This window comes from Carassius gibelio, chromosome B14 (assembly GCF_023724105.1).
Source record: "Carassius gibelio isolate Cgi1373 ecotype wild population from Czech Republic chromosome B14, carGib1.2-hapl.c, whole genome shotgun sequence".
Lineage (NCBI taxonomy): Eukaryota > Metazoa > Chordata > Actinopteri > Cypriniformes > Cyprinidae > Carassius > Carassius gibelio.
Genome location: NC_068409.1, coordinates 4,831,472 through 4,845,180, shown reverse-complemented (window position 1 = coordinate 4,845,180; position 13,709 = coordinate 4,831,472). Strand labels below are relative to the sequence as shown.

The following is a 13,709-nucleotide window of genomic DNA, read 5'->3' as shown; positions in this document are numbered from 1 at the left end:
TCAGTAGAAATAATGTTTTTTTGTTTTGTTTTGCATTATCATATTTTTATGACTTGATTAGATTACATTTCCTTCAAACCTTATATTGCAGTAATACAATAGAATGTTAATTCATTGATTAATAAATTAAAGTGTGGTGTTTTGTATGTATTTGTTTTGTTTAATCTTTGTAAAATGTGAATTATAAATGACAATATTTCTGGAAGGGGAATGTGCTTAGCTGTCATTAAGTGTGAATGCAAATAATATCAATAGCCTAAAAATAAATGTCATCCTCCTTTATGCGTAATGTGATATTTTATGTTGCTCGACTGAGGTGACTTATTACCTGGAGATTTTATGTGAAATTCACCTTTTTGTGGATTGTCGTAAGAGATCAACTGTATTTTTCAGTTAAGTTGGCATTTTATTTTATTTTATTTTTATGTTTTTGCCATTGGTGTGGGGTCACAGGGTTCAGGGGGTGTATTGAGGACACACACACACACACACACACACTCACATTGATGCTGGTCAATGATTCAGTGTATGAGTCTCATTCAACTTCAGCTGTATGTATGGAAAAATGGATCAAAAAATGTCTTCTGATTTAGATAATGACATGTAACAAAAATAAATAAAATGTGACATTGAATTAAAAAGTATTGTAGTAAAATTGTTTTCATTGCTCCACTGCACCAGCACCTGCTCATCAATTTTTCACTTTAAATCTTCAAGCTTTAAAAAAACGACTTTATTTTTCCATAGTTAATAAGTGTGATTTCCCGGGAACAATAAGGCATCGCATCTGTTGAGGTATGTTGGTAGTGAGAGTGTGATTGCACGAGAGATCTGTCACTCACATCGCGCGGATAAAACAGAGAGGAAAAATAAAAAATAGTTACAAGATGGCGACCAACAGCCTCCTGAACACTGGAAAACAATAGAGACTCGCAGCGGGGCAGAACTGATTTCTTTATCGTCTGCCTTTTCTTCTTCACGTCGAGTCAAACCCGGGGACAGTAGCTGGCTGTGTGTACTTTACGACTTCTGAAGCAGATTGGGGAGAGAAAGAGAGTTTATAATGCTTTGTTTGAGGGCTAGTTAGCAAGCAGGCTAAGCTACATCCGTAGCTGTAATGTAACAGTGAGGATCAGCTGTTAGCCGCACTGCTACTTTAAAAGTTATTTTTACTAGTAAAACTCGCTCGTAACTCTCAGAGTTAGTGTTTTTGGGCTGAATAGTTGTAATGTATGAGGATTTATCCATCTCTTTCTAAACTTTCGTCGATAAGTTTTATTTCCAGCACGTCTTTGGTCAACTTCAACTGTGAGGTAAAAAAAATATATATTTTTAATCTGTTGCTAAAATTTCGTTAAAATAAGAGAAAAGTCGATTTAACGACGTGTCGTGTTGCGTTTATAAACGAGAGATAACGTTAAATATTCACGTTTTATACGTTTTCAAAAAGAGATAACTTAAGTAACGTTATAAGTTTTGACTCCTCTTAAACTTTTCTCTAAATTATGTAACGTTACAAGTTTAAACAAATGTAACTTTTTAAGATGCAAACGCTATTGCTGTTAGGGGACGCTTTCATTCATAAAGTCGTAGTTTTTAACTTCATTCTGTCCAGTGTCAGGATTACAGTTATATAAGGAAGAGTGTTCACTGATTTGTGTCGTCTAGTTAAAAGGAAGTTTAGAGTTTCTGCGTTTGGACTCTTCTGGATATAAGCGCACAAATCTGAACTATGTGCCGTTTCTTTTGTTGTCCAAGGAGGCAGATAGTGATAAAGATGGAGGCAGTTGAGTGTGTTTTGTAAAGGCACACACACACACCGCTCTGAAACAGCACGATCTGTCCTGAGAGTTGTGCTGGACTCCGGAGACTCGAGTGAGTTTATAAACGCGGTTCTTCTGGATGATGGCGGATTTCGTGGTGCCGCGGCACAGCGCGGTGATGGAGCGGCTGCGGCGGCGCATCGAGCTCTTCCGGCGGCATCACAACGGCTGTGAGAAGCGCTATGACAGCACTGCCGTGGAGCGGCTGGAGATGGAGAGACAGCAGACGTACGCGCTGCATCCGCGCTGCCTGCAGACCAAGCTCAAGCGCCCGAACAACAAGAACCGGCAGCCGGCGGCGGCGAGCGCGGACCCCGCGGGGCAGAGAGGCACGGGCGGCGGCGGGGGAACCGGCACGGACCCGGCGAGCGGAACAACCGGGGAGCAGAGCAGAAACAGCACGCTGATCGCGGTGAGTCTGTGAGAAACGAGTCACGACTGAAAGATTGTAGATTCAAACCTCACGTGTTTGATGTAGAAACTGTTACACTACTCCAGGGGGACTTCCTTTGTATCACCGGTTACACTTTGTTTTACAGTGTCCTTGTTAAGTGTCAAGTACTGAGTAGTATTAATGAACTACATCTGCCTCGTATATGGTGAGGGTTAGGCTTAGGGTTACTTGCATGTAATTATGCATAATGTGTTGTTATAATAATAATAATAATAAGTGCATGCAACGTGTAACAAGGACACCTTAAAATAAATTGTTACCGGAGCTCTTAAAAGATAACAGGGAAGTAGACGGTTGTCTAAAAAACCTTAGAATGCAGAAAGGTGCTTGAATGCACGAGCTGATATCGGAGAGTTTGAGGTGCTTCGGCAGGTATGTGTGTGTGTGTGTGTGTGTGTGTGTGTGTGTGTTCTTGTTTTTGTATCATATCAGGACACAACTCTGAATAATGACATGGGTATGACACCGGTATTACAAGGAGAGGGTGACTTATGAGGACATAACCCATGTCCCCATTTTTCAAAACGCTTATAAATCATACAGAATGAGCTTTTTTGAGAAAGTAAAAATGCACAAAGTTTTCTGTGAGGGTTACGTGTAGGGTTTGTGTAGTAGGGCCATAGAATATACAGTTTGTACAGTATAAAAACCATTACCCCTATGGATGTCCCCACTTTCCACAAAAACAAACGTGTGTGTGTGTGTGTTATAGCATCAGCATCAACAGCTGACGTCATGTAGCACGTCACATGAGCTCAGTGCTGTTTTCTGTGTGCCACAGATGTTTTGAGAGTTGGGGTCAATTAATGATCACCTCATGGCTGTGTTTGTTTTTAAGCTTGCATTGCTGTGCTGATCGAATCTTTCAAAGCATCCCTGCTTCTAGAAAGCAGCACTGAAGGACTTAGACACGTGTGAATGTCATTGCATTAGAACCAAGAAACAGAGCACAAAAATAGGTTTGAAAAAAGTTTAGTGCAACTTTGTGACCTGTAGCATCTGAAAGCGAATGACTCTTGCTCTGTTTTCTAATGCAGTGAAATTCTGAAACCAGGTGTCATCTAAGTCCAATACTTTGAGGACACTGAAAACCTGGCCATCCTTCTGTTTTTAGCCCTGCTTTCCTATACATGTTGTTTTCCTTTTGAAGGTATTGCGAAACTGTGCTATTGATTGAAACGGTGGCACAGAGAACGGTGTATAATGTCGAAACCGTGGCTGGTTTTACAGAGACAGTCAGGCTCCTGAAACTGATAACATGTAATGCTTAATGTAGTTTGTAGGCACTAGCTCATGATAAACAGTGCAAAGAGAAGTCATGAGTGGAGATTTACATGTTAAACTCGCACTGCACTGCTAGAAACCAGCAAATTAAACCGACAAGGGCAGCTTTCTTTATGAATGAATAACTGTAACCTCTGTAACATCTGACAGCAGGTTTATTCTGTCTTGACGAGGAGTGGGCAGTAAAGTCACCTGAGAACTGACAGATCAATGTTGAAACCATCCTTCAACACACACGGATGCATGTGGATGGGCAGTCTTCATTTTGGGGTTTCGGGGTGTTGCATATTGGTGCATTTCTAGCATCAGCTGACTTTGTGTTGTCAAAAGACCTGAAGACCTGGTTTCCATTTGTATATTTTACTGTTCCTCTCAGCTGCTCGCTGAACAGAGCAGAACGAGTCACAGAAACTAAGGGAAAATCCTAAAGATTTGTCTTTAAGGCACTTTTATTTGCGCAGCGCTGTCCTCCATACATCATTCCCCCAGAACCACTTCCATTTGTGTGTGCAAGCAAGATTAAAGTGATTATCAAGTTTTGAATAGCGATATTTTTCTTACATCCGCATCCCTTCTCTACAGAAGGTCTTTGTTCACCACCCGGAGCCATGCGAGACACTTTTTTTTCAGTGGATGTGCTTTATATTAAACTTCTCCTGGACCGATGGAGTGCAACACACGCTAGTTGCATCAAATGACTTGAAAGATCAAAGACAATTTTTTTTAAATCCAACCGAATTTTTCTGAAAGAAAAGGTGTGAGTAATTTATGGCTTAATTGGCTTTTTTGTTATTTTGTTTGTTTTTATTGGGTGAAGTATCTCTTTAAGTCTCTCCTCTTGACACCTCACTCACAACACTTGTTCAGACAGAGAAGTGGGACTTGGTTCGGTGTTGTTGATTGGATGCTTGATTGTGGGCGTTACACTTTTGAGTGTAGGGATATGAACTTTGAAGCGGTGGGATTAAGAGAAATGAATGAATGGAAAGTCCGGCATACATCACCAGAGAGAAGTCTGACATCTAACTGGAAGATCCAGTAAACGAAACATTTGTCAAATGGGGAAAAAATAGAAAGAGAGAGGGGAAAAAAACATGCTTGGATGAATGGTCCACACCATAAGTTCTACAGCATGCATGAAGATAAGGTTAATTTTCATTTCACGCTGACTTTAACATACAGTTTTGATGCAAATATTTTTTACTTGCAATGAATGAAGCACTCCAGCACTTTTAGCCTGCGTTTCACAAACAGTTTGCACTGAAAGATTTGATAGGTTTTAGGTCAATATTTTTTTTTTTTTATGTTTTTCATGTGCTCGCATGATAACTGAGTGCTTTTAAGCTGAAATTGATTAAAAACCTTATTTATTAAGGTCGTTGATTGCTGATTCAAGATGGTTAGCCATTCACATCCCTGAACGAAGACAGAGAGACTTGAGGTTGTGGTTTGGACTAGTGAATATTTACTAAGAACATCTCAAAAAAAAAAAAAAAAAAGTAGATTCTAGCTATCGATTATTATGGCTTGTGGATTAAGATGTTAAGAGAATGCACTTTTAATAAAAAAATATGTATCAATGCAGGACTATTTCAAATATATAAAATCATATTGAAAACACATTAATTACATGGTAAGGGCAGTCTTTGTGCCTTGTTATATGCTCTAGCAGGACAGTTAGGTTAGAATATGAGCTATTTTTTTTCTGGTTTTGTGTTTGGGGCAGTCAGACTAGTTTGGAAGTCGTTAGGCATAAAGGCTGTAGTCAGAGAAAAAGTCCTAGTTTGGCTGTAGGACAGTGCTGTTGTAGTTTTGGGATGTTCATGCTGGTGTGATGATGCACAGCATTTAGGATGACTCCGGTCTGCTCACATTCACCCCCCCCCCTCCCCTGCTCGCCCACAATGACTCACTGTTGTTCCCAGTGACCCCTGGACCGCTGAATAGCTCTGTGTGCTCTCACGCTTATGTATCTACAGTACACCTAAAGCCCAGTTTATACTTCTGCGTCGATCCTATGCACATCGTGGTTTGCATGTGTACTGCACGTCGACATGGACAGCGATGCAGAAGTATAAATCAGCCTTAAAGGGATCTTTCACCCAAAAATGAAAATTATGTCATTAATAACTCACCCTCATGTCGTTCCAAACCCGTGAGCCCTCCGTTTATCTTCTGAACACAGTTTAAGATATTTTAGATTTAGTCCGAGAGCTCTCAGTCCCTCCATTGAAGCTGTGTGTACGGTCTACTGTCCATGTCCAGAAAGGTAAGAAAAACATCATCAAAGTAGTCCATGTGACATCAGAGGGTCAGTTAGAATTTGTTGAAGCATCGAAAATACATTTCGGTCTAAAAATAGCAAAAACTATGACTTTATTCAGCATTGTCTTCTCTTCCGTGTCTGTTGTGAGAGAGTTTAAAACAAAGCAGTTTGTGATATCCGGTTCGCGAACGAATCATTCGATGTAACCGGATCTTTTTATTCATAACATTAGCACAGAATCAGTTCAGAATCAATCACCAAAAGAATCAGTTTGGTTCAGACGCTCTGTGTGTCGATCTGCTTCATGCTGAATCACACATGCGCATTATCATCAGCTCCTCGGTTCACCAATCGGACGCGTCTGACAGAAATGGTTCTTGACTCGAGAACGAGTCAGTCTTTCCTTTGTTATCTGGCTCAGCTCGGTGTTCATCTTCAGTTCTCTCTTCACAGCAGTTCAGTCAGTGTAGTGTTTAAGTAAATGAATTACTCCGGGATATTGGTTTGTTTGAACTCAGAGGGAGTGTCAGCCACATTTAAAAAGTTAACAGCTTAAGTCATTTGTGGATGCGTATTGGAGACGCGAACAGTTTAAAATGATTCAGTTCGATTTGGTGAACTGGTTCAAAAGGATCCGGTTACATCGAATGATTCATTCCCCAACCGGATATCACAAACTGCTTTTTTTTTAACTCTCTCTCACACAGACACGGAAGAGAAGACAATGCTGAATAAAGTCGTAGTTTTTGTTATTTTTGGAGCAAAATGTATTTTCGATTCTTCAACAAATTCTAACTGACCCTCTGATGGCACATGGACTACTTTGATGATGTTTTTCTTACCTTTCTGGACATGGACAGTAGACCGTACACACAGCTTCAATGGAGGGACTGAGAGCTCTCGGACTAAATCTAAAATATCTTAAACTGTGTTCAGAAGATGAATGGAGGTCTCACTGGTTTGGAACGACATGAGGGTAAATTATTAATAACATAATTTACATTTTTGGTCACAAAAATTAAGCACCTTTAAGTCTCAGTAAATATATGTATGCTGTCCCAACATCATAACCTGTCTTGCAGTGTTTTTAAGTCACAATCTTAAAAGAATGGTTGACCCAAAAAACTAATTTAGTCCGCTACCAGTTTAAGTGCCGACCATATGATGTTGATGTAACTTTCTGTAGACGGGCTGTTGGTTTTAGTTAGCTTGTGCTATAAGAGTGAGTCTTGAACACAAAGCTTTGTGCCGAAACTGTAGTGTATCTAGTTGTTTTTCCCTTCCTCGCAGTATGACTCAACATAACTCACTGTTCTTGTTCAGCACTTGGTCTGCAGCTGGATTTTCACAGCTACTAGCCGGGGTTAACCAGGGCTCAGGGCAGAAATCCCATTGCAGCTGACAAAATATTGCCCCCTTTGTGAATTCCAGAATGTGGTGTTTTTCTTTTTTAATTATATGATTAGATTTATTACATTTTAAATTATATTTTACAATATATAAAAATGAGTGCTGTCAATCAATTAAAATTATTAACTAATTAATCACACTTTTTTTTCCTGATTAATCCCACCTAACATTAAGGCTTTTAACTGCATCACTGATTCCAATACTACTGATGTCTCTAGGAAATTGTCTAAAGCCATTCAGTATTACAGTATAATTGAGGGTGATCAGTTTTAACATTTTATTTGACTTTTAGTTCACTTAAATGAGGTTTTTTTTTTTAAAATCTTTACATAATGTCTCATTTACCTGTGCCCTTCAGCAAGTAGGAAATATATAGATACTGAATAAAGTTATCAAATACCAAATTTTATTATTGTTATTATTATGTTCTTTGATTTACAGACATCACAGCAGCTGGGTTATTGGGTTTTTTGGCTGCTATTACTTTAAGAGCTGCCGCTGCTGAACGTGTCTCTGATCTGACACGCATGCTTGTCGTTTCACTTGAACTTTAATATGAAATAATACATTATACAGTGTGCTCCGCCTTATTTGTGCATGCAATTGAAGAGCACCAGCTATAAACACGGTGTAATGGTCTACTAGACAGGGAAATTAGTTTTTACTGACATATATGGCCTGACAACATCTCATCTGACCGCAGTTCACTGGTGTTCTTCTGAAGCTCTCTTGTCACCTGAACCGTTTCCGCGCTTGTTTGACTCGTGCTTTGCGCTGAGGTAAAGTGGAGTGCACGTCTGAAAAGTCCCTCATTTGATGTGGTCTTAAAGATGTTCTGCTTCTAAATAAATGCAATTCTTACCAAGAAAGAGTCAGAAGCGGCAGGCCAACCCTACCCCACCCTTCATTAACTGTGTTAATAATTATTACTGTGCTTATTTTGACGGCACTAATTTAAACAAGGTATTTCAATTGTAATAATACTTTACATTATTACTGTTTTACTGTATTTTTGGATCAAATAAATGCAGCCTTGGTTAACACAAAAGGCTGTACCATTTATTGCTACTTTTGTATTTGATGTTGATTTTAAACTTTATTATTAAAAGCCATATTATGAATTCAGATTGAGAATTCAATCAAATTATTTGGTTGTCATGGACAAACTCTTTTAGTTTTTTATGCTATTTTTAGAGTACAAAAAATGTCCCAAACAATTGTAATAGATAGGTATTAATTTCTGATACTTCTACCCACTGATTAAACATTCGAGATAATGCAAATTATCCAGCAGCTCATTAGCAAATTAAACGCATAATCCATAATTGTATTTGAAAGTAAATTATGTTTCAATAAAATAAAAAAAAATTGTGGCTTGCTCATTTAATAGCACGATGCTGGGGTTTTGCAGGCAGTTACTGGGTATTGATGAGCAGTTTCTGTTTTATTTTGCATTGTTACTAGGACACTGCTAGGTAGTTACTTGCAAGCTAAAATTAAAAGAAGCTTACCCCCATGTCTCGGATGTTTTGGTCTGTAGATATTGCTAGGGATGCACGATCATGATTTTTCATGGCCGATTCCGTCACCAATTTTTATTTTTTATCTTTAAGCAAAAAAAAAAAAAAAAAGAGTAGAGAAGGAAAGTGTGCATAAACAAGATGTTTATATGGTATTTAATAGGCCAAACTGGCTTTTGGTTATTGAAAACAATAACGGTAACCATCTGAAGTTAACGGCAGTAACTGCACAGTAAGCAAGCCTACATTCAATACAAACATAGATGGTACAGACATCAGCATTTAGCTTTTGTTTTTGAATTGGGTTGAAACTACAGAGAACTGGCCTTAAATTAAAAGATTAACTGTAACCATGTGAAATTAAAGGCAATAACTGCATAGTTCTACAATCCAAACAACACAATGAACACACATTCAGCATCAGCATTCAGTATTTTAGTTTTTACATTTGGTTTTAAATAAAAAAAAAAGTTATTTACTAGTGAGGCTAAATAAAAGTATGCTATAAATACATTATTCCAAAATGTTAAAATCTAATAATGTTGGTGTGAATAAAACAAAGATGCAAAGTGTTTCATTCATCCATTAAAAAAATAGGGTAATGGTTCACATCTGTGTTTTTTTTTTTTTTTTTTTTTTTTTTACTTGAGCCAATGAAAAATAAATAACTATTGTCTCAAGTTAAAAAATATCATAATTCAATCAATAACCCTAAAATTTTTTAATTGGATGAATGAAACACTTTTTTTCAGTGTGCTTACAGCAGGTGATTTTTAAATCAGATTAAGTCGATTTAATTTTAAGGTAAACAAAAAAAATAATCCTATACAGAACTGACGTTTACTTCGGGCTTTTTAAATGTGTATGCAAGTTACACTTTACAAAACGCCAACAAAAAAGTTTTGTCACAGTTTAGTCTGTTTTGTTTCTCATCCAACATGTGAGAAGTTGAGCTGAACATCCTTCTTTGTCTCCGCTCGTGCAGGGACAGGTACAGTATACGCTCGCGCAGGGAAAGGCTCTTATTTGTGCGTAGTAGTAGTAGTAGTAGTAGTAGTAGCCCTTTATTGTCACTAGTCACAAGTACCAGTGAAATTAGCCATCGACCTGTCCATACATACTCAAATTAAATCAATCAGCGAATGATTACAATATAGTCTGTGCACTCGGGTGTACTTCTGGAAATATCCCCCCCCAAAAAAAGACCAAAAAACGATTTTTGGCCAGTCAACTGGTGCATCTAATGGAGTAACAGGACCTCTTAAAAAGCTACATGATTTGAGGTTACATTCATGTGTGTAGTATGGATGCACCAAATGTTTGGCAACCAAAATTGTGGCTGTTTGCTGGTTATTGTACGATTATGAAATCACTAAATGGCTCATACAATTCTTTAGTTTATTTACTAATTGTTTAGTTTTATAATACACTCACAAATTCCATGTATTCAGACAGATGTTGTGCCATCTGACTGACTGACAAGAAGAGTGAGGTGAGACAGACAAGACGATGGCGGATGATTTAGTTTTGAAAGTAAATGCAAAAGTTCCTGTTTGGCAGTATTTTGAAAAGCCTGTTGACTTTTGACGTTCATCCAATGTGATTTCTAAACGTTCTTTTCTTATTTAATTGGTTCCACAGCGTTTGCTGATTTTTACTTCATTTAAACTTTTTAATATAATATAATAAATGTTTTGACATCAAAGATGAATGCCATGCCTCAGATCTTCTTACTCTTTTTGCTAATAAACGTTATACGTTACTTATTTCTTTTGTTATATATTATACACATTTTCCAGTTTTGTATACCTATTTAAACCTTATGTAAGTTATTTGTTATTAGAGCCCGACTGTCTTTTAAAAAAAAAAGACAGATACCGATATATCGGCCGATATACTTTGTGTACTGATGAGCTCCGGTGAACTTAACACCGGCTTTAATGCGCTTCAGACGTGTGCTGTGATGCGCAGATCAACTTAAGTCTCTAACGTCACTGAATCTGTTGTTAAACATGAGCCATTCATTCATCATATCATCGTGCAAAACTAAAAGTTAGAATCATTGTAATGTGACGATAATTTGAAGCAGCAGACTGGGGTGAAGTTTGACCTGGGTCACCAGTAGCAAGCAATGGAGTGCACTTTGCTGGACAAACTAAGTAATTACACCATTCAGAAGCATTTAATTTGCATTATATGTTCTGTAAAAAAAAGTTCATATCGGTGGCATATTCGCCGATACCAACATATCAGTGACATGCTCATAACGGCCAATAATATCAGCTAAACAAAATACTGATCTGGCTCTATTTGTTATATTAGGCATAGCCTGCCCTATAGCATGGTGTATTTTTATTCCTTTTGTAAATAAGTTATATTCTTTATATATCAGCTAAAGTGAAATTTGATGTGTATTTTGTTTTTGCATTCAAGCAGTTGACATGCATTCAGCTGCTGCTAATGCAAAAGTTTAGGCTATTTAAAATTCAAATTAAAACTTAATACTAACATGTGCTTTACACCAGATTGCCACTATTTGAAAATGAAAAAAACAAAAAAATTCATCCTTCGGTCTTCAGCCAAGTGTTTCATTTTGTTCAGCCTCGTTTTCAGGCCAAGAATGTTCATTTCGGTGAATCTGGTGAAGCTGGTTTGAATTTCACGTACAGATTTTTGGCCGCTCTCAATCATTAAAGTACTAATTACTAGCTTCACTAAATGACGTTAAACACTTGTTGGTCTTTGCCCCTTGTTTGTGAAGTAGCTGTATCCACCAAACTGAGTGTAGTGACCGAGTCTTTGCTCTAATATTGATCGCTGCTCTCTGTCCTTGGACGTTGTGCGGTCGGGGGCTGTCTATTGTAGCAGACAGTGCTTTCAAAGGCGAGCTGAGCCTGAGCTGTGCGTGGGCAGGAATTTGGCGCACTCCCGCACCCCTCCGCGGTCCGTGCGCTGACTCTTTTGTTGTGGGATACACGTTCATACAGATGGTAATTAGACCCATGTGGCTCAAGCCTGCGGGGGAGGCACGAAGATGGAGGCAAAGAGTGCAAGAGATTAAGAGACATGCGTCAGTAAAAAAAATAAAATAATAATAATAATAAAATAGCTTTGGAAGAGTTTTGGCCTGTTTGGAAGAAAGCACGTTTTCGTGGGTGTGTCGCCCCAGCTAGGTCGTCTCAGAAAAACGACTGTAGCTGATAAAAACAGACCAGTTTTTCAGGTTCAGAAACTCTGCAGTGTTAGAGATCACTTCCGATGGCCTGCATGCCTTTCCTCACAGCCAGACCGTAGGTCAGCACACAGAGGCTCAAGTCTGTTCAGATGGGTCAAAAACTGCACATGCGTTTCTGTTTTCAGACCTCATTTTATTCCTATTAAACACCACGCACTTTTAAATTATTATTTAGGCCATCATGCACCAGCCCTCCAAATCTCAGATTATGTCAAAAAAGCAGGGGAGTTTCATTTCCTGTGACATGGTATTTGTTTGCACACAGTAGCAATACATTTGTGGTTAATACTATAGTTTTAAATTGGTTGGCGCTAGTAAACAGTCACATTTAAATTTGTTAAAGTGTCACGAGTCCCCCTTTTTAGCACTGGTCGTTCACACCTAAAATTTGAAAGACTCAAGAAATGGGTGTGTTATGCTGTGGGAAAGTGGGAGTGTAGAGGGGTCATCACAAGGCTATTGAATACTAAGTGGAGTGGAGAGAGAGAGAAAAAAAGAGCAAGCACTTTGTTGTATTTGAATCCTTTTGCCCTATGACAAACTAAAGACAAACCTTTTTTCATTAAAAACACAACAAAACAAAATTTTTATAAAATATCATTGCATGAGCATTTAGTTGGCATGTATGAAATAAGGAAAAACATTTGAATGATAATACATATCTTCATCGCATTACAGTCTCTGGGCAAATGACTTGAAAAGCAGGAAGAATAAACTAAAGGCAGATTTACTTTTCTCTTCATACTTCTTTGAGCTTTTAGTTTACTACATTGTCTTCTATTTATCGGCATTATTTACATATATACATTTTATTTGAAAAGACGCAGTGAATGTGTGCAAAGTCTGCAAAGACTTTGCCAGTATAAGTTTAGATCACCTACTGCACTGAAGAAATACTAATGTTTCACATGCATGTCTCTGAACAACAAAATAACAAACTTGAATCAGCGCAGCTGAAACATTTAAATGACAAGTAATATAAAATATAAAATATCACATGCATAACAGTGCCTTGATTGAATAGAGTTCCTTTCTCGTGAATAATGCATGGAAATGCTCCAAAACTGATGAAAAAGACTTTTTTTTTTTATAACTTCACAAGTTTTCTAGGAAGTTGCTAAATAATAATAATGTGTATTTATTTAGTTTGTATTAACAACCACATGAAGTGCATAAGTTGATCTAAAGGTCATACAGCACACCGTATGCAGGCTTAAATGTTTGTGATGGGAGAGCAGTGGCCCTTCAGTTTTAAGAGCATGATTCGTTCCTAAAAGTCTGCCTGTTAAAGTGAATTGTTTTAAAAACAGGTTCGTAATTATCATTAATGTATGTAGAAAAACAGTATCTTTTAACAACCTTATGTTGATTTTATTTAATTTGTTATGCAATTCAATAAGTGTGTCCTGGATTTCTGAACATGAGAGTGGGAGTTTCTTGAGCTAATTCTCATAATGCACCATAATGAGTCATGAATAATATACCAGCCCACAGCATATCAACATCATTGCTCAGTACTTATTTTCAGCTGTTTTTCTTAAATTTTATCTACATTTGTATAGTGTATATCTATTTAGTGAAAATAAAATGGGACCAACATCTTTGCAAGTAAACATAAATCTTAGACGTAGTTTTGACTCTTGAAAGTAAAAAGAAAAGCTTATCTTGAGGGTAATTTACATAAAATACTTGTAAAACCTGAATATCAGAATAAAAA

At 37.6% G+C, this 13,709-nt stretch overlaps 1 protein-coding gene across 2 annotated transcripts in view; it reads left to right on the top strand.

The window, feature by feature from the left end:
• Positions 1-862: 862 nt before the first annotated feature.
• LOC127971300 (mastermind-like protein 1) overlaps positions 863-13,709 on the top strand; it is a 31,151-nt gene continuing 18,304 nt past the window's right edge. Inside the window, exons 1-2 of one of the 2 annotated variants that reach the window (XM_052574186.1) lie at positions 863-1,313; positions 1,759-2,235. In XM_052574186.1, coding sequence (XP_052430146.1) covers positions 1,903-2,235 — 333 coding nt within the window. In that variant the 5' untranslated portion in view covers positions 863-1,313; positions 1,759-1,902. Of the gene's footprint in view, positions 2,236-13,709 lie in introns of both variants that reach the window. The other variant, XM_052574185.1, reaches the window with a different exon arrangement.